General features: G+C 35.2%; 1 protein-coding gene, 1 long non-coding RNA gene and 1 pseudogene across 4 annotated transcripts; 2 read left to right on the top strand and 1 right to left on the bottom strand.

Moving 5' to 3' along the window:
* Positions 1–444: 444 nt before the first annotated feature.
* On the top strand, positions 445–6,373 carry LOC129900833 (uncharacterized). Of its 2 annotated transcripts, XR_008769704.1 has the most exons (6): positions 445–784; positions 1,112–1,190; positions 5,593–5,721; positions 5,850–5,891; positions 5,972–6,065; positions 6,149–6,373. It is a non-coding gene; the product is annotated as an uncharacterized LOC129900833 (long non-coding RNA). The 2 variants fall into 2 exon arrangements; XR_008769703.1 differs by lacking the exon at positions 5,593–5,721 and having other exon boundaries at positions 446–784.
* A 6,348-nt stretch (positions 6,374–12,721) lies between these two features.
* Positions 12,722–15,881, top strand: LOC129900983 (mitogen-activated protein kinase 3). 2 transcript variants are annotated; one of them, XM_055976085.1, is made up of 6 exons: positions 12,734–13,043; positions 13,716–13,845; positions 14,080–14,217; positions 14,301–14,633; positions 14,921–15,104; positions 15,334–15,881. In XM_055976085.1, exons 1-6 carry the CDS (start codon positions 12,877–12,879, stop codon positions 15,501–15,503), a joined length of 1,122 nt encoding a protein of 373 aa, XP_055832060.1. In that variant the 5' UTR covers positions 12,734–12,876; the 3' UTR covers positions 15,504–15,881. The 2 variants fall into 2 exon arrangements, with proteins under 2 accessions (XP_055832061.1, XP_055832060.1); XM_055976086.1 differs by lacking the exon at positions 14,921–15,104 and having other exon boundaries at positions 12,722–13,043; positions 15,334–15,551.
* Positions 15,882–15,985: 104 nt separating this feature from the next.
* The window catches only part of LOC129899784 (uncharacterized), a 37,024-nt pseudogene continuing 32,251 nt past the window's right edge, over positions 15,986–20,758 (bottom strand).

Raw genomic sequence — 20,758 nt, forward strand, 5'->3', positions numbered from 1 at the left:
AGCAATGGTTTCAAAAAGATTCTGCAATCTATCAAGAATAAACTTTCAAAGGGAAAAAATTAATCATACTTGGACTAAATTAATAAAGAAGAAAAGGCAAACACCTAAGAATATCAACCAAAGCACAAATCTTGAACAAATCTTTGATTTTGGAAGAAATTATAGCTAGGGTTTGCAATTTTGAGAAGATAGTGAGTGAAAAGGTGAATTAATTGGTTATTTTATTTTTAAATTTTAAAATCTACGTGTAAATTAGTTCGCAGCCATTGAATGACTAATAAATCCACATCACAGCATTTGCTTTACACACATTTAAGCTTCAGATGTCAAGTATTTTTTTGTTTAAGCATAGGATAGTTAAAGTGCCTACTTATGCACTATAAAAATTCCAGGTAATTTAAACTTTGGCTTCAAGTTGAAAGTCGTATTTATGTATTATAAATAAAAATAACAAGAAGAAGAGAATTCCTCAGCTCCTTTACGAAAGAGGTGTAAAGACTAAAGACACTTCTTCTTCATCTTAAACAAGAACCCCCAGAATTGCTCCTCTGTATCTTTGACCTCGCAAAATTCATCCTCCATTTCAATCCTATTCCTCAGATATGAGCTTCATAGAAGTTTATACAACCATCAAATCGAAAGAATCAACCTAGAACAATAGTCTCGTCAAATTTTTTCTTTCTGTAGGATTCCCACGTCCAAGGTTGGAGCTACTTTCAGATCTGGCGAATCCTTTGTGTGGATACTCATACCATCAACACCCCCACAATCTCACCGGTTAAAGGTACTCGTATCCAATGAATTCACTTCCAACAATAGGAAACACCTTTTTCTTAATAGTAACTCCTCACTTTACTGTTATACCTACGCAAACCTTATTTCATTCAGTTTATATTGTTATCTCTGATTGAGCTTCTGAAATATGGTCTCTATGTTGCCTCTGTGTATATGGATTGATTTCCGATTGAGTTTGTTTGTGTTCTCTTTATCTTCCTCTTTTCTCAATTTTTAAAACAGTGGATTGGGCTTTAAGCTAATATCACCATCCGTTTCTCAAATCAATCCAAGAGAGTATTGCTTTCTGAGTTCTGACTCTTTGATTTTGTTATAGGTTTAAGTAACAATAACACTGAGATTACCAACTACCAAATGTGGATATCCTTGTTAATGCAAAACTTCCAACAACGATAGTAAGTAACCTAATTGTTATTGTTTTGTAAACCCTGTTCCAAAAGATATTGTATTATCTTCCTTGTATCCTGATGTCATGAGTATTGGTTGGATCTGCTGATGTTTAGTGTTCCCGCTTTATCTAGATATAAAATCCGTCTTCTTTTGGTGGAATATTCTCCATGTTGTTAAATTGAAAATTACCTGCAAAATCAAAAATTAAGTTAGTAAAAAAATCAGCAAGGATATTACCTTCCCGGAGGGAATGTATTACCCTTACTGATATAGCACCCATCAGTGTTCTTATGGAGTTAACTTCCATAGTCACACTACATGGGACCTCCCAATTCCCTTGAAGAAATTGCACCATACTCCATGAATCTGACTCTATGATGATGTGATGGATATAATTATCTTTATAATATAGCAAACACTCTCTTATTGATGTAGCTTCTGCCTTAAGACTGGTAGTGTCTTTAATTCTTGCGCCTTTAGCAACAACCAGACCCCCTTCTCTATTTCTAATACAAAAGGCAATATAACTAGGTCCAGGATTCCCTCTTGAAGCACCATCTGTGTTTCCTTTCAAACAAGGATTGGGAGGAGGAATCCATTTCACTATTTTAATTACTGAGGTGCTTCTGTAATTCTGCAATGCATCACTGATATCTATCCATTTCTTCCCCTGTATACTCATATTGAATATGCTCTTGATGAATTTCAAGACTGTGTCATTAACTTCCAGTATACCTTTCTTTCACTATAAGAGCTAACCATGTAGAATGGTATTTCTTTTTTTCCACAAAAACCAGAGTAGTATAATAGGAAGAGCCTTGAGAACAACCTGTAGCCTATTATTACCTTCTATACTTCTCCACATTCTCACACATTGTTTCAAATTTAACCTTTGATCAATAATACCTATTGCCCCACAGTAGTGATTCCATGCTCTATCTGCTACCTCTCCTTTAAGAAACAAGTGTTCAATTGTTTCTCTACATGGATTATCACAACATCCACAATCCTCAAAAGAATTAGAATTTCACTGATGAAGAAGAGCTGCTACAGGAATCTTCCCCAACCAGATCCTCCAAGTGAGGAATGTGAATTTAAATGGTAACCCTTTACTCCATATTGCTTTTAAATCTTCATTTACATCTGCTCTATGCCTCAAAAGTTTCCAAGCATTTCTGGTAGTGAATTTACCAGTGCTATTCTTAGTCTACCAAGGCCTATCCATCACATTATCAGGCTGAAAAAACCCCATATACTCTCTAACATGATCAATGACATAATCTGGGACTGAATCTTGCATAACACCATAATCCCAAGCATCCTACTTTAAGAAATCAGTAACATCTTTTAGAGGATGACAAGATTGTACCTCAGTTGGGCGGAGGAATAAAGGAGCAGTATTGGTCCAGTTATCAAAACATATGGCAGAGGTATCACTTTTTGGCTCCCACCACAAAAAATGCTCAAATATATCTCTGTTTTTCGACATTGCTTTCCACACTTGAGACCCTCCTCTCCATTGTATCAGTGTAGGGATATGCTTCTTACAGTATTAATTCCACATAAAATTGGACCACAGGTTAGTTTGTATCCTAAACATCCACCACAATTTGGCATACATTGCTTGAGAAACATTCCGTAATGATCTGAACCCTAACCCCCCTTCACTCTTTAGCAAAAAAATCTTGTTCCATGCTACCCAATGTTTACACCTCCCCTTATCTTTGGAATGCCAAAAGAATTTTGCAAACATTCTTTTTGTAATTCTTTAAAAACTCTTAGGAGGAACAATTGCTGAAAGACCATAAATGGGAATGCTCTGTAATACACTTTTCAGCGATACGTCCTTACCTCCATAGGAAAACAACCTACTCTTCCATGCTTGCAACTTACTTCTTACTCTGTCTAGTAAATCTTCAAAATGCTCCTTCTTTTTCTTTGAATGTGAAATGGGACACCCCAAGTACTTTAAAGGAAAAGATCCTTTAGCCATCCCTGTACTCAATTCCATTTGTTGCACCTCATCAGTAGCTGAGTTTTGATGGATATAAAAGAAGCTCTTGTCCTTATTCACCTTTTGCCCAGATTCCTGCTCTTACTCCTGTAAAATCATCATAATCTTTCCCATAGAATACTAATTAGAAGAGGCAAAAATAATAGTGTCATCAACATATGCTAAGTGATTGAGGTTTGAACCCGACTTAGGCATACCATAACCCACAAAGGCATCATCATCAAAGAGATGATTAAGAGATCTGGTCAGTACTTCAGCAGACATGATAAACAAAGCCGGAGAAAGTGGATCTCCCTGTTTTACCCTCCTAGTAGAATGAAAGAAGCCAACAAATTGTCCATTTAGCAGAATAGAGTAGTAATTATTAGAAATTAATCCCCAAATCACATCTACTACCCGAGAGAAGCCCATTTTTCTAATCACTTTCATTAAGAAGAACCAGGAGACTCTGTCATAGGCTTTGGCCATGTCTAATTTCAAAACCACATTAGAGGGTTTTCCTCTTTTTCCTATGTCAACAACCAATTCCTGTGCAAGAAGTACATTCTCAACAACGCTTCTCCCTTTAACAAACTCCGATTGGTTAGGAGAAATCAATTTAGGAAGAATAGTTTCCAACCTATCATGCGCACTTCTTGATAAAATCTTATTAACAAAGTTACTCAAACCAATAGGCCTCAGATCTGAAAAGACTGCACATTGTCTTTTTTAGGAATGAGTACTAGATTAGTGTGAGTAATAGATTTTGGAAGTGTGTTACCTTTAAAGAAAGCCTTCACCATTCTAACCACATCAACACATGCCATGTCCCAACAAGATTGGAAAAACCTTCCTGATAAGCCATCTGGTCCACATGAACTGTCAGCATTCAAACTAAATACAACTTTCTTTATCTCTGATTCCTCTGGTATGGCCCCTAAAACTACATTATCCTCCTCATTCATCAATTCTGGAATATGCTGCAATAGTGAAAATTTAGTAGCATCCCTCTCTTGATTGAACTGTTTATGATAGTGCTTCATTAACAATTTGATCTTCTTCCTCTATCCAACAACCCTGCTTATTAAGAATTCTTGTGACCTTAAGCCTATTTCTTCTCCCTTTCACAATGTTGTGGAAAAAATTTGTGTTTCTATCTTCACTTTCAAACCAATTACAGCCAGCTTTTTGTTGCCAATAAACTCTCCTCCATATGTAAATATCTGATGCACTCAGCTTTAGCTCTTTGCATTACAACTCTATTCTACTGAGAAGGAACCTCTTCAAACAGTTTCTCCTTCAGTTTAGCGATCTCTTCTCTGATGATTAATTGCTGAAAAATATCCCCATAGGCTTGCCTACTCCAAATAGTGAGAGCCTTTTTCACCTGCTTTATTTTCCTTTTGTAGTCTAAAAAAGAATTATCTGAATAATTTGCGTCCCAACTCCTTCCAACCACTTCCTTGAAGTCACCATGTTCTGTCCAGAAATTTAAGAACTTGAATGGTCTTCTGAGCCTGATAGTTCTATTTTCACAGCTAAGTAACAGGGGTGCATGATCAGAACCATCCCTAGGTAAATGCTCCACCTCCAAATGAGAGAATAAACTCTGAAAATCAGAATTGGAGAAAATTATATCTAGTCTTTGAAAGATGCTGTCTTCCCCTGCTCTACCATTCCACCAAGTAAAGGGACTATCCTTATATTGGATTTGCAAGATATCACAAGATTCAACACAGTTATTAAAGTCTTCAACATCCGCATCCACCATTGGAATCCCACCAATTTTTTCTGCACCATTCAAAATAGTGTTGAAATCTCCTCCTAAGATCCAGGGACTATGATTTCCATTAGATAAAGAAAGAATGTTGTCCCACAATTCCATCCTTAGGTTTCGGTCACAGTTAGCATAAACAATAGTCACCAGAAAAGAAACACCAAGGGATTGATTACACAAACTCAATGATAATTGTTGCTCTGTATCACTGATCAAAGTAACACTGAACTCATGATTCATAAAAAAACAAATTTTGCCATTACAGTTGTGAAACATTAAAGGCATTTGAAGTCTGCTTCTATAACAGTTCAAGTGCCTGATGTGTTGAAAAGGTTAAGTAATGCTATGAAAGCAAATTTATGGTATTTATGTAACATATGTACTCTCTGAAAAGCCTCTTGTGTCTTAACAGACCTAATATTCCATATAAAAGCTTTCATCATTTCTTCAGTGATTGTATCCTTCCCCCTCTCTTGGGTTGAACTCTAACAGAATGTGTTACCTCTCCATTTCCTTGCTTTTTCCCTTTTCTTGTATATTTAAGACTTTTGATGGCTCTTGGAGATATATCTGCATCTTTATAAATCTGCTCATCATGCTGGTTTGTAATATTCTCCTTATCTTCTGCTTCCAATAGACCACAAACCACATCCTCCTGGACATTATGAGTTAGGATGTTATGGAGAACTTCATTAGGCGATACACTCAAAGGAAGTGCTGCTTCAACAGCTACAGGGACAACCACTATTGCTAGATTATTATTTTGGTGTTGCCTTAATAGCATTAATTCTGTCTTCTTTCCTCCACTCCTTCATCCCCCCCCCCCCCTAGAAGTTAAAACTTCTACTACTTGTTTTTGATAGGACTGATCATCAATTTGATGATTATTTGTAGGACTTTTTCCTTGTGAATTACCCAAGTCTGCAGGATACCTAGGTAAATGATCATTATATTAAAGTTCTTTTCTGCTGCATATTTTATGTTATCCACTGATTTCTCTCGACTTTGACATGCAGATTTGCCTGTATCGTTTGCTGCTGATGCTGACTGCTTTCCCCTCTCTTGGCTTTTTTGATCATTTGTAGGACTATTAGCTTGTTTACCACTCAGGTCTGAATGGGCCCTAGTTAAGTTATCATTACTGTGGTTTGCTGTTATGTTATCCACTGATTTCTCATGCCTCTGATCTGCAGAATTGCGTGTATTTTTTGCTGGTGCTGTTGACTGCTTCTACCTTTCTTGGCTATGAAAGGATCTGGATATCCACTCCTTAGTGGACATTTGGTTTTCAATTATTAACTCTTGCTTTCCCAGATGCTTGCATATCCATCATTGATGTAATAATTGTTTCATTTGCTTGTGTGTGCTCTTCTCCCTCCTATGTGAGTGCTTCAAATGAGTTATCATTAGTTATCCTATTATCTGGCGATATTGCTTTTTCACTAAGATAATCCTTGTTAATGAATCTCCTCCTGGTTGGGTTCTACTGCTTCCTTTGATAAGTGTATCTTCCCGCTTGCCTCACTGATGGAGTGGCGTCCATTTCACCAATATCCGTGTTAACCTTCTTTTCCTCCTTGTCATATTGCATCTGGATGAAGGATCCTGCATTCTAGTTCATTGTGACCTTGTAAATGCACTCCTTGCAATACTTAGGTAGAAAATCATATTTAATTTTCACCTGTTCACCCCTTGATTCTTTAGTGCTGACATTTACTATCTCCATCTCCACATACTTAGGTAAACCTTTGCACAACTCGGTCTTGTCTTATTCACAGTCACTAAGTCCAAATGAATTGGTTTTCCTATAGAAGATGCTAGTGAGAATAATGACTCTTTCACAAAAAAAAGTTGGCTTAAGATCTGGAAAGGATATCCATGCCATAGCTTGGGATGTTTCCTCTTCAATTTGATAGGAGTAGCCATCCTTATCATTAATATAGTAAATATTCTTGGACATAACATTAACAAAATCCTCAAACAAATTAAAGCGTATTAAAATGTGGCGATTTCTCAAGATACCAATCCTGCAATCTCCTTTCACTTTAAGTTGTTTAGGGATAGGAAGATCCTCCAATTCAGGCCATCCATAAGAAAATTTCCCTATTATTGCATATTGTAACTCTTCAATTATGTTCATTCGATCCACTTCTTCCTCAGTCCACATGACTCGAGGAGTACCATTGATATAGTTCAACTTTTTAATAGGAATAGGTTCAACAGACTGTTGATTCTTCGGAGCATTAATTGTTAAAGGCTTAAAAAGGTTTACATATTGTCCCAAACGTGATGACGATCCTATGGTAGGTGTGCGTATGCTAGGCAATGAAGTCTCGATAGGTGGGTTTTTGTTGGTAAAGGTGGGAAAATATCAATGTAGAGGTGAGAAGTGGCTGGTCAGCCAGTTCTGGTTGGCTGTTTTCTGTGGATGTATGATTTAGATTTGGTTGGCAATTAGGGTTACGGTATTGCAAAGGTCAGGTTAACTTGATTTCCACTGTTGTATTTCCGAACACAATTTTTTTTTTCTGGATAATTTCCTTCATCTTCCACCTCTTTTAAATCTTGTTTCTGATTACACATTATATTATAATACTGTAATTATTATTTTTAAAACTGAAATTATATTATAATTATTATAAATATGAATCTCATGAATTAAGGTTTTTTTGGAAATAAAAAAATGAAAGAAGAACGGAATAGTTTAGAAAAACGGAAGAAATAAAAAATAGAAAAGAGAAGAATTGCAATACTGTGCTTCATAGCTGCCGTGACAATAAAGAGAGAAAGTCTTGGACTAGGAATTTGGATTACAATATCATTAAGATTCAAATTACCTTTAATGTTTTTCTAAACTTATACTTAATTTTTTTTTTAAAAAAGTGCAAATATTACTTGAAAAATTATGATAATTATCTTTTAAGTTACTTGATGGTACAAAAAAATCTTGTACACTGATAGTGTACCAAAGATAAACTCAAAAATAATAGATACATCAATTAAACTATGTGCGTCTATCTAGTCCGAGCAAAGCAAGTCCATGACCTCATTGTCATGGAAGCCCCTTCCTTACTCCTCAATATAATCTAGGATAACGTTTTTCTGACCAACTCTCATGGCTTAGGAATGGGCCCCTAAGCTAGCGCCTAATCAAATTTCTTTTCTTGCTTCGCAACCTCGTGCGAGTCTAGCTCTTTCAGATCTAGGATTCCCGTTATCACTAGTCGGAGCGCCCCGAGATCCAGTGCCCATAACGTAATCTGTCTAGTCTCCTAGTGCCCTTTCGGAGGGCATTGAAAATGCAGCCACGCCCACACTTACAAAACGGTTGAGAGTTGTGCATTAACTATTGGCTTTAAATACGTCAGGTAAGCCAGTGATGCTTCAATTTTGGACTCCACACATTTGGAGTACTATTACTAGAAACTAGAAATATTGAACTAGTCATTGATATGCAAAAGACCCTTTCTTTCAACAAATGAGACTCTTTCTCAACATAGGAAAGACCAATTGGAAATCCTCTCTTCACAGATTATATATACATATATCTCCGACGACTATTTTTAATTTAAGTGGTTGGATAGATAGTTATTTAGATTAATTTATAAAATAAAAAAATACGGTTGAAATATTTTACAAAGTAGTCAAGACTATACATAGAGCTTGAGATCTCTCCCGGGATTAGTACCATTTGATCATAAATAACTCATAGTTTCATTTGAAATTAGGTTATCCATAAATTAGAACTTTTTTTCCTTCTAAATAATACTATGATTAATCAAATTTCTTGCACTTGTGCCGACATTAATTGTAAGCATCAAGGGTGTGGCGGGATGGATGAGATTCCTTTGTTCTTAACTAAATATTTTGGATTTGAGTTTTATGAATCGCTAAACTTCTTGTAGAGAGCGTACATTTTCCCTACAAATGAGCATTAATTAAACAATACAAATCAGAATTAGTCGATTAGTGAATTTCAAATATCAGATGATTACACAAAAATAAAAATCATTTTACCTCTTGGATAGGAGTATCAAAGTTTGCTTTAGAGGTGTGCATACTTTGGTAGATATCGAAATTTTTGAAAAAATTGATACCACAATTTCTTATGCAAGCCAAGTTCCATCAATGCCATTCCCAAGAAGTCAGGCTCGAGACCTTCAATTACTACAAGGACTATTCATGAAGATAGATGTACTTGAGTACACTTTGATGCCAACTAGGGGTTTCATGTCTTCATGGTTTCTTTGAAAGGAGGGGAGGCCTAATTTGCAAGCTAATGACTATCTTTGTAATTTACTGAAAAAGCCATTTGGGCTACTTATGTAATAAATTAGCCTAAATTATAAACAAATAAAAATAATCCAAAAGGATATGATAAGTTACAATAAATTGTTTGTGATTTTATGAGCATCATATCATAAAATTCATAACTTTAATCAATAAATTACATAGCACATACCAAATACCCCTTCAATGAGTTGATTATGGAGTCTCACTTGTCAAATGGTTCTAATTATCATAGACGTGTCATCCTAGATTTGACTTGTGTAAGTGTATATTAGTATTCAATAAAGTCGTGCTAATTAAAATATTATTTTTTGACTCATTCTTCCTTCTTTCAAGTAATTCATACGAACAAACTTTCATGATTCATTTGACTCAAATTACACAACATTACTCTTGACTATAGTCATAGCTTGTTATAATGCTATTTTAATCCCAAGGATTAATATTTTTTCTACTTTAGTGTAATGGATTATTTTATCTCTAAAGGAGACAAAAATTCATAAAAAAAAATTACTAATAATTTTCAATATTAGAAGTTATGGTACGATGTAAACGTGGATGAATGAAACCAATACAACTAGAATTATATTCTAATGTGTTGTGTTTGTGAGCATAAGCAGCCTTGGTCCACACAAAATTGAGTCCAAGAATAGGCACGCTTGCTTGTACAAACAAATGAATTTTAGTCTAAAAATCTTACTTATAAAATTATACAATATATATTATTATGGTTCAGATATAGCTTCAACTTGAAAATATCTTACTTCAACTTCTAAAATACTAGTACCTTTTTTCATAATCTCAATCATATTATCATGTCCAAACAGCCACTTAGGGTCATTTGACATGAGTTTTTTTCTTTTCTTTTTCAAAGAAGTATTTCTAATTTATTGTTTTCAAGTGAATTTATTTTCTACTCATGACATATGAAATACATGTCGAAACATAATTTAATGTTCAAATATCACTTAATTTATTTTCAAATTGCTACATAACAATAACAACAACTAGGGGTGTACATAGACCGGGTTGGTTCGGATTTTTTACAAACCAAATCAAACCATTTGTGTCGGGTTATTAAATCTATAAACCAAACCAAACCAATAAAAGTCGGGTTTTTCGATATCAATTTTTCTCGAGTTTTTCGGATTTTTTTGGGTTTTCGGGTTTTTTCGAGTTTCTCGGATTTTTCATAGTATCTAATAAAAAGCACAGAGCAGTGCTTCTTAAAAAGAGTTCTAGTACAAAATATCAACATATAAGATGGAGGCAGAACACTGTTTGAAGTTTTAACTTTATAATATAACTTTATAAGATGAGTTTTTTTGTATATAATTTAGATGGGCTTCTCAAGTCCAAATCTAAATGTAAGAAAGAAAACAAAAATTATGAAAAAATTTTAAAAAATATTTATAAATTACATTTTAATAAATATTTTTATGTATAACATAATTTAAAAGTAGTATATCTATAATCGGGTCGGTTTGGGTTCGGTTTGACTTTTTTTAGTTAAAACCAAACCAACCCTATAATGGTCGGATTTTTTTCCAAACACCAAACCAAGTCAAACCAAACTACTAGTCGGGTTTTTTTTCCCGGTTTGGTTCGGTTTGTCGGTTTGGTGCGGTTTATCGGTTTGCCCTGTACATCCCTAACAACAACAATAGTATATCCAATATAATTTTATAAGTACACTCTGAAAAAATCAAATATACGTAGACTTTACTCCTACTTTTACGGGGTTAGAAAGACTATTTATGATAGATCCTCGACTTAAAACTGCTACATATAGTACTTGCTAATTTTGACATAAAAAACTTTTTTTATTTCCCACCCAACGTTCGATATCCGTATTGAAGTCCAACTAAATTTAAATTCGCTCTATAAAATCTCACATTAGGATAAAGTGATTTCTAACAAAGGCGACTCTGAACTCAAACCAAAAACAACAAAATTTAAATTCGCATAAAATAAAAGGATAAATCATTCCTTAACAAAAACAACTTCATACTCAAAAAAACTCTAACGTGAATGAATATGAAACCAATATAATTAGAATTATCTTCTGTGTGTTGTGTTGTCTTAGGCTGGTGAGTGAACATAAGCCGCCTTGGTCCACACCAATCGAGTCCAACAATAGGCACGCTTGCTTGTATAAACAAATGGATTTAAGTTTCTATATGTTACTTATAAAATTACACTCTATATATTATTATTGTCTAAATAGAACTTCAACTTTAAAATATTTTTCTTTAATTTTAACTTCAAACTATTCACTTTTTTTTTTCATATCTCAATCATATCATCATGTCCAAAATAGAATATACCTAAATCTTACTCCTAGTTTCATTGTGATAGAGATTTAAAGAGCCTGTTTGACATTGTTGTTGGAAAGTCAAAAATACTTATTTTGATCAAAAAAATATTTTTTGAAAAATAAAGGTGTTTGGCTAATCAGTAAATATGCTTTTAAATAGAAGTAGAAGCAATTTTTCGAGAAAAAACTAATTTTTTTTAGTATTTTAGAAAAAAGCAGAAGCAGAAAATTATTATTTTCAAGACTAAAATATACCTTCTATATATACCTATTCACCAATATATTTCATTTATTTATTTATTTTTATGGTGATTTTTTCGTATGTAGTGATTTAGTTTGTGAAATTATTTTAAATTTATTTTGCTTGATAATTTTAATTATATTTAAATCATTATGTTAATATTATATCAATATTTAATTTTTTAATTTATCTATGTATAATATTAATTGAAATTTTGAATAAGTAAATTTTAATTTAATAAAAATAAAAATTTAAATAAAAATTTTATGATAAATATTTAAAATAATTTCTCTCTATGAAATAATCTTAATATTAAAAATGCATTGATACATGTCTTTTTTTTTCTTCTTAATTTGACTCTCAAAAGCACTTTTTAAAAAAGATTAGCTAAACATAATCTGCTTATCAAAAAGACTTTTCAAATAAATTAGACAAACATAAATTATTATTTTTCTTTTTTAAAAACACGTTTCTAAAAAGCTATTTTTAAAAAAATGCTTCTAAAAATAAGCAGTTTTTAATAGTAATGCAAACAATTTGTTATTCTGATAGATTCTCGACTCAAAATTGCTACATAGTACTTGCTAATTATGCTAAAATAAAATTGTGTAAAAATACCTTTTTTAAAAAAAAGTTTTTCATTTGGTGTTTGATACTCAAATTGAAATCCAATTAAATTCAAATTCACGTCGAAAAATTCCATATTGAGCAATAAAACACCCCCTTACAAAAACAACTCCGTACAAACTAAAAAAAATCTGATAAAAATAAATAAATATTTATCACTCTACCACGTTCCAAATGCCAAGCATGAAGCAAAGGGGTGAATAGTAGGCCTTTGACTCGGCGGCTAAATTTATTGAAGTGTAAAATAACGAGAAAATGTAATGCACATTTGTTGAGTCAATGACATCCAGTGCACCTAAACGCGTCCTCTTCTTCTTTCCTCTAAACTTCCTTCTTCCTTCCTGCAATTCCTCCATTGACCCAACCCCCCTCAATATGACACATTATATATAGTCATATTTGATGATCCTGTGTAAATTAGATTTTACAAAATCTATCAATCAATAATGGTTGATGCAAATATGGGTGGTGGTCAATTCCCTGATTTTCCTAAAATTGTGACTCATGGTGGACAATATGTTCAGTATGACATTTTTGGTAATTTCTTTGAGATCACTACCAAGTATCGTCCTCCTATCATGCCTATTGGACGTGGCGCTTATGGAATCGTCTGGTAATAATACAATTTTCCATTTATCCAGATCTAATATTTATTCAAATTTTGTTGTTTTTCTCCTGTTTTCTGTTTCAATTTATGTAAACGTGTTTGGTTGGATACCCAGAGTAAAAGGAGGGAAATGACAAATTGTTACTCTCTCCGTCTCAATTTAAGTATTTTAATTTGACTGAGTATGGAGTTTAAGAAATAAAATGAGATTTTTGAATCACGTGATCCTAAATAGAAAGTTGAAATTGAAAAGGACACTCTTTTTGGGACAGAATAGAAAGAAAAATAAGACATTTAAATTGGGACAGAGGGAGTACTAAATATAGAAAGTGTCACATAAATTGAGAGAAGGAGCATTGCACTAAAGCTACGTCTACTAGAGGGAGTACTAAATATAGAAAGTGTCACATAAATTGAGAGAAGGAGCATTGCACTAAAGCTACGTCTACTAGAGGGAGTACTAAATATAGAAAGTGTCACATAAATTGAGAGAAGGAGCATTGCACTAAAGCTACGTCTACTATTGTTTGTTATCTCTCACAAGCACAGATATTGATAGCTCTGTCTATCAAGGCTTAAGCAAATGAGAAGTAATCTCATAATTTTATCTAGTTTGTATATTTCCTAACTTTAAATTTTGGACTAATTATGGTGCTTTTTGTGTCTATCTGTGTGAAGCTCGGTGTTTAACGCAGAGCTGAATGAGATGGTTGCAGTTAAGAAAATCGCCAATGCGTTTGATAATTATATGGATGCTAAAAGGACGCTCCGCGAAATTAAGCTTCTTCGCCATTTAGACCATGAAAATGTGAGTCTCATATTGCTTAACAGATCAGTATTGGACTGAAATGAACCAGAATAGTGTGAATTGCTATACAAGATTCATATAGTCGACCTCAGCTGATCCTTCTTGTTGTAGTGGAATTTCCAAAAGTCGATAATAAACTATTCCTCTGGTTTTCAGCTGTAAAGTACTGCTTGTCTTAATATGCAAAGTACCTCATACTTTTTGCTTATCAAGGAAATCAAAAATGCTATGTAGGTTATTGGTTTAAGAGACGTGATTCCTCCGCCTTTACGAAGGGAGTTTTCTGATGTTTACATTGCTACTGAACTCATGGATACTGATCTTCACCAAATAATTAGATCGAACCAAGGTTTATCGGAGGATCATTGCCAGGTAAACACACTCCCTGCGCTCACCCCAAATGCTTTCATGGATACCGTCTTTATTGTTTCTCTAAATAATTTTATATTTTGCAGTACTTCATGTATCAGCTTCTCCGTGGGCTAAAGTACATACATTCTGCTCATGTTATACATAGAGATCTCAAACCAAGTAACCTCTTGCTAAATGCAAATTGTGATCTTAAGATATGTGATTTTGGTCTTGCTAGACCAAACCTAGAGAATGAGAATATGACGGAATATGTAGTAACCAGATGGTACAGGGCACCGGAGCTTTTGTTGAACTCTTCAGATTACACTGCTGCCATAGATGTTTGGTCTGTGGGTTGCATCTTCATGGAGCTTATGAATAGAAAACCTTTGTTTGCTGGAAAAGATCATGTACATCAAATACGCTTGCTAACTGAGGTAAAAACTGATTCATGAAAGACATATATAACATAATAGGATACACTTTTTTCATGTTTTTACATGGAACGATGTTTTACCATGTGGATTCTTGATCCATGTTGTCAAATGCTTTGTTTATATTTCTGTGGAATATCATCTATTCGAGCTGTCCAAACGGGAAAATTTTCCTTTCCTCAAATAACCATTGACATCAGCTTATTTTAGACTACACATAACAACATATCATACCTTTCTGAGTGGTCTTGTGAGAAACAAATGCTTATTTCTGCCTTTATTTTTCTCAGCTTCTTGGCACTCCTACAGAATCTGATCTTAGCTTCCTCCAAAATGAAGATGCAAAGAGATATGTCAGGCAACTCCCGCAACATCCACGCCAGCAGTTAGCAAAAGTGTTCCCTCATGTGAATCCATTAGCCATTGATCTTGTAGATAAAATGTTGACACTCGACCCTACCAGAAGAATTACTGGTAGTTTTCCTATCTGTACTGATATTTAAGATAGACCGGAAAGCTTGAAAGATCAACTATTTTGACTCAAAAGAACCTCATTTTGTAACTAAAAAAATCATAATATTTCTTTTTTTTTCTTGAATGTATTCACACCCCTAGGCTATACTAAAGGAAGATTCTTGCTGCAACATTTTTCCGTTCATTCTCTTTTAAGCTCATCGAGTAATGTATTTGTCTTCGGTTGCAGTTGAGGAAGCATTAGCTCATCCCTACCTTGCAAAGCTCCATGATGTAGCTGATGAACCTGTCTGCCCCATTCCGTTCTCCTTCGACTTTGAGCAACAAGGGATAGGAGAAGAGCAGATTAAAGACATGATTTATCAAGAAGCTTTGGCACTGAATCCTGAATATGCTTAAGCATAAGAGTATCTATTTTACCTAGAGTGGATTTTCTTGCTTGGACCAGCCTCCCAAAGTTTTTGTTCACAGGGTCAGTAGTCCTTTGCAACTTTAATATAAGGCAGCCTTCGATGTGCAGCCATTTATATACCTTTCTTCTTTATTTTTTCTTGATTATGGTGGTGTTCGGGCTAGCTTGTGTACGCCTTGAGTATATCATAGGATATTTGCTACTTCCCACCAACACAGACATTTATGTCTTCCACTCATTCTTATGACTTGTATTATGTGTTCTGTTTTCAGCTTATTGTAGTCTCTATTTTTCGTTCTCTCTATCATGTTGTATTATGTACAGTATGTTGAAAACCTATCCAAGAATCTATTTGTCATTTTGAAGATTTGGGTGTAATTTTCTGTGTTCAACTATTTGTGCATGAACTACTATTCTATTGGAATGAGTACCGGAGAGATATATAATCTCAGTTTTTGACGTTTACTAATGCTACCAGCCATAACTGATTTTCGATATGCATTACTTGAGTCAAGGTTCTATCGTATTGGAACCTTATCCGCAAGCTAATAAGATTAAATGTACTAATCTGCTAAACTATCTTTAAACTAATAAGATTAAATGTACTAATCCGCTAAACTAATAAGATATCGATTGGTTTGGTATCAGGTTAACAATTAACGATGTATCAATTAGATTTAAGAGATAATCAAAATTAAAATCACAACATATAGTCTAACTTCCACTGATGAAAATTAGTACAGAGCATTTGCTCTAGTTGGAATTAAATTATAATGCAGTTCAAGACAGCATGGGAAAGACAATTGTGGCATCTAATCCTTTCAATTTCTAGTATTTCAAAGAGCAAAATCCTCTATGTGCATCACAATATGGTGTTGCGGCATATCTGCAAATGGACTCTCATTCTTTCTGTATTTAGTGCTAATATTGATAGTATTCCATGGAATTATGGCCACATATAAGTTGAATAAACTTACTTGTTGGCTCGCTTCCATGGACGAATCTTGTAGATGACCGTCATCATGAAGATAAAGACATTCATCTGGATGATCCACTGTCATCATGAAGATAAAGACATTGATCTGGATGATCCACTAAAGGCAAATATGTTAGCTGGTTTAATGTATGAATCTTACAAAGTTTGAATTAGACAATTGTTCCTCGGTTTGTGAAGCTGAGTTTAGCTAACCTGGAACGACAGATCGTTGTCCAGCAATATATATAATAAAACTGCTTACTGTGGACCAAAGGTTTTCAAGTATTTCATCTCTCAAGTGCAAATGTTTTTAGTTCTCACTTTCAAATCGCAATGAGACAGTATATTTACCACCAAATGGATAGATTCTAGAACATAAGCAATCTTACTAGTTTCAAAATGAAGCCATTCCCCTGTAGTAATCAAGATACGAGATAATTTGCAGATGCTAAACTTTGAACTTTACTCGAGTGAAGATGACACACTGCTTATTTATTGACATGGGAACAGGCAGCTAGCAAATTCTCAAACTTAGATGTCAACTGAAAATGTGATGCACTACAGCTATAAGGTGCACCAAGTGATTGTGAGCCAGGATTGATACAGATGTGGACTCTTCAGAGGATAAGAAGGCAAAAAGTAGTAGAAGATAAGAACCGTTGTTCCCAAATAAGATACATATGACTTTAGCTAATGCTGCATTCAGAGGCACCCTCAGTATCACCATCTGAAAACCCTAAAACATAAGCCTCTCCCCCATCATCTTCATCACTCTCGATGTCATCTCTATTGTGTCTTCTCTCAACATAAGCCAGGGCTTGCCTCCTATGCATACGTAAGACATGCATTATTACATCTGGGGTCAGCGTAGCCCGTGAATGGTCCTCTCGGCCTCGCCTGTTACCTTCCATTATCTGCTCACAGCAAGACAAAAAAAAAAGGGCAGCCCGGTGCACTAAAGCTCCCGCTATGCGCGGGGTCCGGGGAAGGGCCTGACCACAAGGGTCTATTGTACGCAGCCTTGCCTTGCATTTCTGCCAGAGGCTGTTTCCAAGGCTTGAACCCGTGACCTCCTGGTCACATGGCAGCAACTTTACCAGTTACTCCAAGGCTCCCCTTCGCTCACAGCAAGACAAAGTACAGTAGAAAAATAAATCAATACTAGATTACAGAACCAACTGTGACTTTCGATTCTAAACCATGAATAGTTATTAAGAGAACTGTTAAGCTACGCACCTTTTGGACATCATGAGGCAATGGAGTAACATTATTTGATGATGGGGTTCAAAGTTTTGTGGTCCTTTCTATTCCACATGTTGCAAGAACAGGAATATAGGGATGGGGCGCAAGCTGATTTACTATGTGCCTATCACCAACCATCAACCTAACAAGCTTAGCGCCCTTTTTCTTCCAGATAAATATATGACCACAATCAGACCCACTCAAGACATATTCATCACCAGGACCAAAGAAACTCACTCCTTTAACAGTTCTCGAATTTCTATGCCCAGAATAAACTTGTGGCTCGTCCAGTTTCTTTGCATCTTCACCTTGTGAAGACAAGGGAGATGGACCCAATCCCATGTTCTTCTGAAACAAATATATCAGTTCGTCATTGTATGAGACCAGAAACTCACTAGAGCTTGAGTAAGCCAATGCTGTAATGTGAACGTCATGTGTTTCAATCATGTGAAGGGGGCAAAATGTGTTGACAGGCCTATCTGTATTATGCGAAGCATCCATTTGGTACATTCTGATGTCATATACACATGCATATTCATCAGAACCTCCAACAGCAAAATAATTAGGATTTCTTGGATCTATCACAATGGAGTTCAACCTAACACTGCTAGAAGATTGCTTATTGTTTTCCATGAAAGATGAGCAACAGAATATCTTTCTGGCAGAATTGCTTCGCAGGTCATACTGCAGAACAGATGCAAGTTATAGCAAAATAACCTGAAGAAGAGAACTTTTTACAGGTAAAACAGCATGCGGCAACCGATATGTTGAACAAAACCATCTTCACTGCAGCTATAGAATATGTAGGGGCTCCCTGGTTCCACTGCAAGATTATGTACACGATCTTGGTGCCTACCAAGACTTTTAGTTTCTACGTGGCCATTCTCCAGCAATAGACCAAGCCTGACCTGCAGTAAGAAAACCAATGTTTGCGATGGCAGAAATCAGACAAGATTGAAGAATAAGCCCATAGGTGTCGGGAATTATTTCTCCCTAGTCCTTCTCAAATACGAATTAAACAACTCCAGCAGGCCTAGACTATTATCTATTGGTACAGAAACTTTGTCTGGATGTTCATCCCTGCGATCTATAAACATATGTTACTTCATACTAGGACAATTAGAAGAATATGTTTGGTATGACAACTATTTATCCAATCATTCAATGCTGCAATGTAATTTGGTGATCTTACTAATTCTGCAATGCGTAAGAACTCCTAAATCCTTGAAGTGTTGGGCACAGATTCTTTTAAGAATTGAGAAAAAGAATGGAGAAGTGAAGCAGAAGATGCCATACAGTAGCTGATAGTTGCATAGGTAATTCTTATAGCTAATTATAATGCAAGGATTGTTGTTCAATACAGTTTTTAAATATGGTGGTGTCTAGGCTAGCTTGTGCGCACCTCGACTATTATACTGGGTACCTGCTACATCTCAACAGCACAAGTACCGGGTCCCTGCCAAGGTTTAGACAGAAGGAAAGAAACATCTAGCATCTTTTGTCTCTACTACAATTTGAACCATTCTCCCATTCAATGGTTTTCACACATTTCACTGACCGCTAGGCCATATACCCTTGAGTGGTTGCCTTTAATACTCTTGCCCAGGTCTTGTTAATAAATGTATGGTAAATCCACATTGGAATCACGAAAATAATGCACAGATTATTAAATGTATTGTTAATCCACATTGGATTCACATAAAACAATGCATAGATTCCTACATTGCACGAGTATCAGCAATTAAGAGTTAAATATTGCAAATCAAGCACTGCAGTAATTATGCAGACCATATACTGCAATAGTTATGCAGAGATAAATCAAATGTTATACTAGTTATGCAGTTTTTTATGCTTTTTTCCTTATGCGACAAACAAATCGACCTCTTAAAATCTCTTAAAGGGCTTGATTGGCTCGGAGAATTTGACAGGACTTGTCCTTTCCAATACAGACCACTAGTAATTATCATCATCTGACAGTTCTTCTTGTTTGATAATGATTGTGATCATGATTAAATCACAATAGGAGAATGGTCCAGTAAGCAGAAGCCATATCTAATACAGCATATATCAGACTTACAAATGAAAATTTGCTCATACACCTTGGCGTTATCTTTCAGATTTCACATAGTAAAGTGCACAAGATGGGCAGAACATCACCTGGCCATCAGCAGCAGCAGTTACTACTTTACGATCATCAGTGAAGGGTATGACCCTGGCCTGGAATATGTTCTCCATGTGGCCTGATGAGTAAGACAATTTTGATTTCCTTGTTGCCCAGTCCCATAATATTACTCGTCTGTCATCGGAACCTGATACAAGAACATCGCCAGTGGCATTGAAGTCGATTATGTTAACGCATCCCTCATGACCATTTAACTTCCCATACAAATCCAGCCGCTTCACTGTAACCTGCCCCAAAGATGGAAAAAAAGTAAATAGTTTCAGCGGCTTTGCATAATGGACCAGTTTCTCAAATTTTACAGAAAAGAATTTCAAACACCTTAAAATTTATTCGCTCAGGCAGAATATACAACAACAACATACCCAGTGAAATCCCACAAGTGGGGTTTGGGGAGGGTAAGATGTACGCAGACCTTACCACTACCTCATGGAGATAGAGAGGTTGTTTCCGAAAGACCCTCGGCTCAAAAGTCACAGTCCCAAGTAAGAAAGAAAATCAAGCAATATATATAGCATAATGGCAAAAAAGCGATGCAAATTTTACAAGACAATAACAATAACAATAGCAAAGTAATGTGATAATTAAAGGCAATAACAACGCAACTATAAAGGCACGCCTAGACCTACGACCCCCCTAAATTGACACACGGTAAGACACCATTCTATCCCAACTAGCCTTCTATCCTAATCCGCGACCTCCATTCATTTCTATCTAAGGTCATGTCCTCGGTGATATGGAGTAGCGCCATATCTTGTCTAATCACCTCTCTCCAATACTTTTTCGGTCTACCCCTACCCCTCAGCATAACCCCAACTCCAACCATTCGCACCTCTTAACTGGGG

Source organism: Solanum dulcamara, chromosome 8, assembly GCF_947179165.1.
Source record: "Solanum dulcamara chromosome 8, daSolDulc1.2, whole genome shotgun sequence".
Taxonomy (NCBI): domain Eukaryota; kingdom Viridiplantae; phylum Streptophyta; class Magnoliopsida; order Solanales; family Solanaceae; genus Solanum; species Solanum dulcamara.

What these genes read in the sequence shown, in the direction of transcription:
- LOC129900983 (XM_055976085.1), top strand. Translation starts at nt 12,877, where the DNA reads ATGGTTGATGCAAATATGGGTGGTGGTCAATTCCCTGATTTTCCTAAA. An exon ending in GCCATTTAGACCATGAAAAT is followed by an intron (nt 13,846 to 14,079) that starts GTGAGTCTCATA and finishes AATGCTATGTAG; the next exon opens with GTTATTGGTTTAAGAGACGT. An exon ending in CCCTACCAGAAGAATTACTG is followed by an intron (nt 15,105 to 15,333) that starts GTAGTTTTCCTA and finishes CTTCGGTTGCAG; the next exon opens with TTGAGGAAGCATTAGCTCAT.